The 1,273-nt window shown below is 62.2% G+C and overlaps 1 protein-coding gene across 1 annotated transcript; it reads right to left on the minus strand.

Moving 5' to 3' along the window:
- Nucleotides 1-90: 90 nt before the first annotated feature.
- On the minus strand, nt 91-789 carry RPL36 (ribosomal protein L36; the record flags this gene model as incomplete). The annotated part of the gene is made up of 2 exons (XM_010132276.1): nt 91-180; nt 655-789. Coding segments are annotated over 2 exons (225 nt in total), but the record flags the coding sequence as incomplete, so codon positions are not given.
- Nucleotides 790-1,273: the final 484 nt, after the last annotated feature.

Here is a 1,273-nt window from a genome sequence, read left to right on the forward strand (position 1 = left end):
ATCCCCCCAGGCTGATGCCCACCCCCCCCCCCCCGCAGTTGGCGCTCGGGACAGTGAGAAAGGGCTTTATTGAGTTACAGGCCGGACACCTCAGTCCTTCTTGGCCGCAGCTTTCCTCATGGCCGCCAGGACATTGCTGAGCTCCTCCCGCTTCCGCTTGGCCCGGATGTGAGTGCCAACCTGCGGGCAGAGCAGAGCCCAGTCAGCTTCACCCCCCAACAGCCCCTCAAGGGCAGCAGGAGGGTGCAGTCCTGGTAGCCAGGACTGGGGCCCGGCCCCCCCAGCCCAGAGGCACCGCCCTCGCAGTTCAGGGGTACTAAAACCCCCTGTCCGGGGTGAGGCAGAAGCTTCCAGCTCTCTGGGCTATCCCCAGCAAGTCCCATTTCCAGCTGCCCCCAGCCGCGCTCTCTCCTCCTCCCCCCAGCTCTGCAGATGGTGCAGAAACGAGGCAGGTCTGGGCCCCTGCAGCCTGGGGAGGTTCTGGGGAAGAACCTTCACACCCACCTCCCACCCGCCCCAGGAGCATTCCCTCCGCTCCCACAGTTAAACCAGCAGCTTCCTGAACAACTCAAGGAACAGGAGGGTGGACGGAGGGCAGGAAGCTCGCGCTGAGCAGAGGTTCTGCCATCTCCTTACGGTGGCAGCTTGACCCACCCTCTTCTTGATGAACTTCAGAGCACGTTTGTCTTTGGAAACTTTCAGCAGCTCCATGGCGCGTCTCTCGTAGGGTGCGAAGCCACAGACCTCCCTGATCATGTCTCGCACAAACTTGGTGTGTTTCGTCAGGCGCTACAGGAACAGGGGAAAAAAACCACATGGATCAGTGATGGTAAGTGCTCGTTATCCCTGGACTGCGAAGGGCGGTGGCAAACCTGGGTACGGCCCCAGAAACAGCTTCTGCTGCTGGCGTGTCCCAAGGGAGGGCAGTGCCCGAGGTGCTCCGTGACACCACGAGACACACCTGGCTGTTGCCGCTGGCTTGGCTCTGCTCGTGCGCGGCTTTGCCTTAACCCTTAAACTGCTGGAGGTCAACCCGCGGGTTTTCCCACTCCTCCCATTCTCTTCCCCCATCCCCGGGGAGTGGGTGAGAGCAGTTCAGTTCCTGGCTGGGGTTAAACTCAACTCAGCCCCAGCTGCGGCTGAAGCGCTTCTGTCTCGCTCCGCTGCTGGTTCTCCCCGAAGCGGCTGCTCCACACCCTCCTTCACCCAGTTGGTGCTTTCGGCGATTTGAGCCCCTGCTCCCTGGGCGACACCACCCGCTCCGGACCCTCAG

Source organism: Buceros rhinoceros, unplaced genomic scaffold (genome assembly GCF_000710305.1).
Source record: "Buceros rhinoceros silvestris isolate BGI_N320 unplaced genomic scaffold, ASM71030v1 scaffold45252, whole genome shotgun sequence".
NCBI lineage: Eukaryota > Metazoa > Chordata > Aves > Bucerotiformes > Bucerotidae > Buceros > Buceros rhinoceros.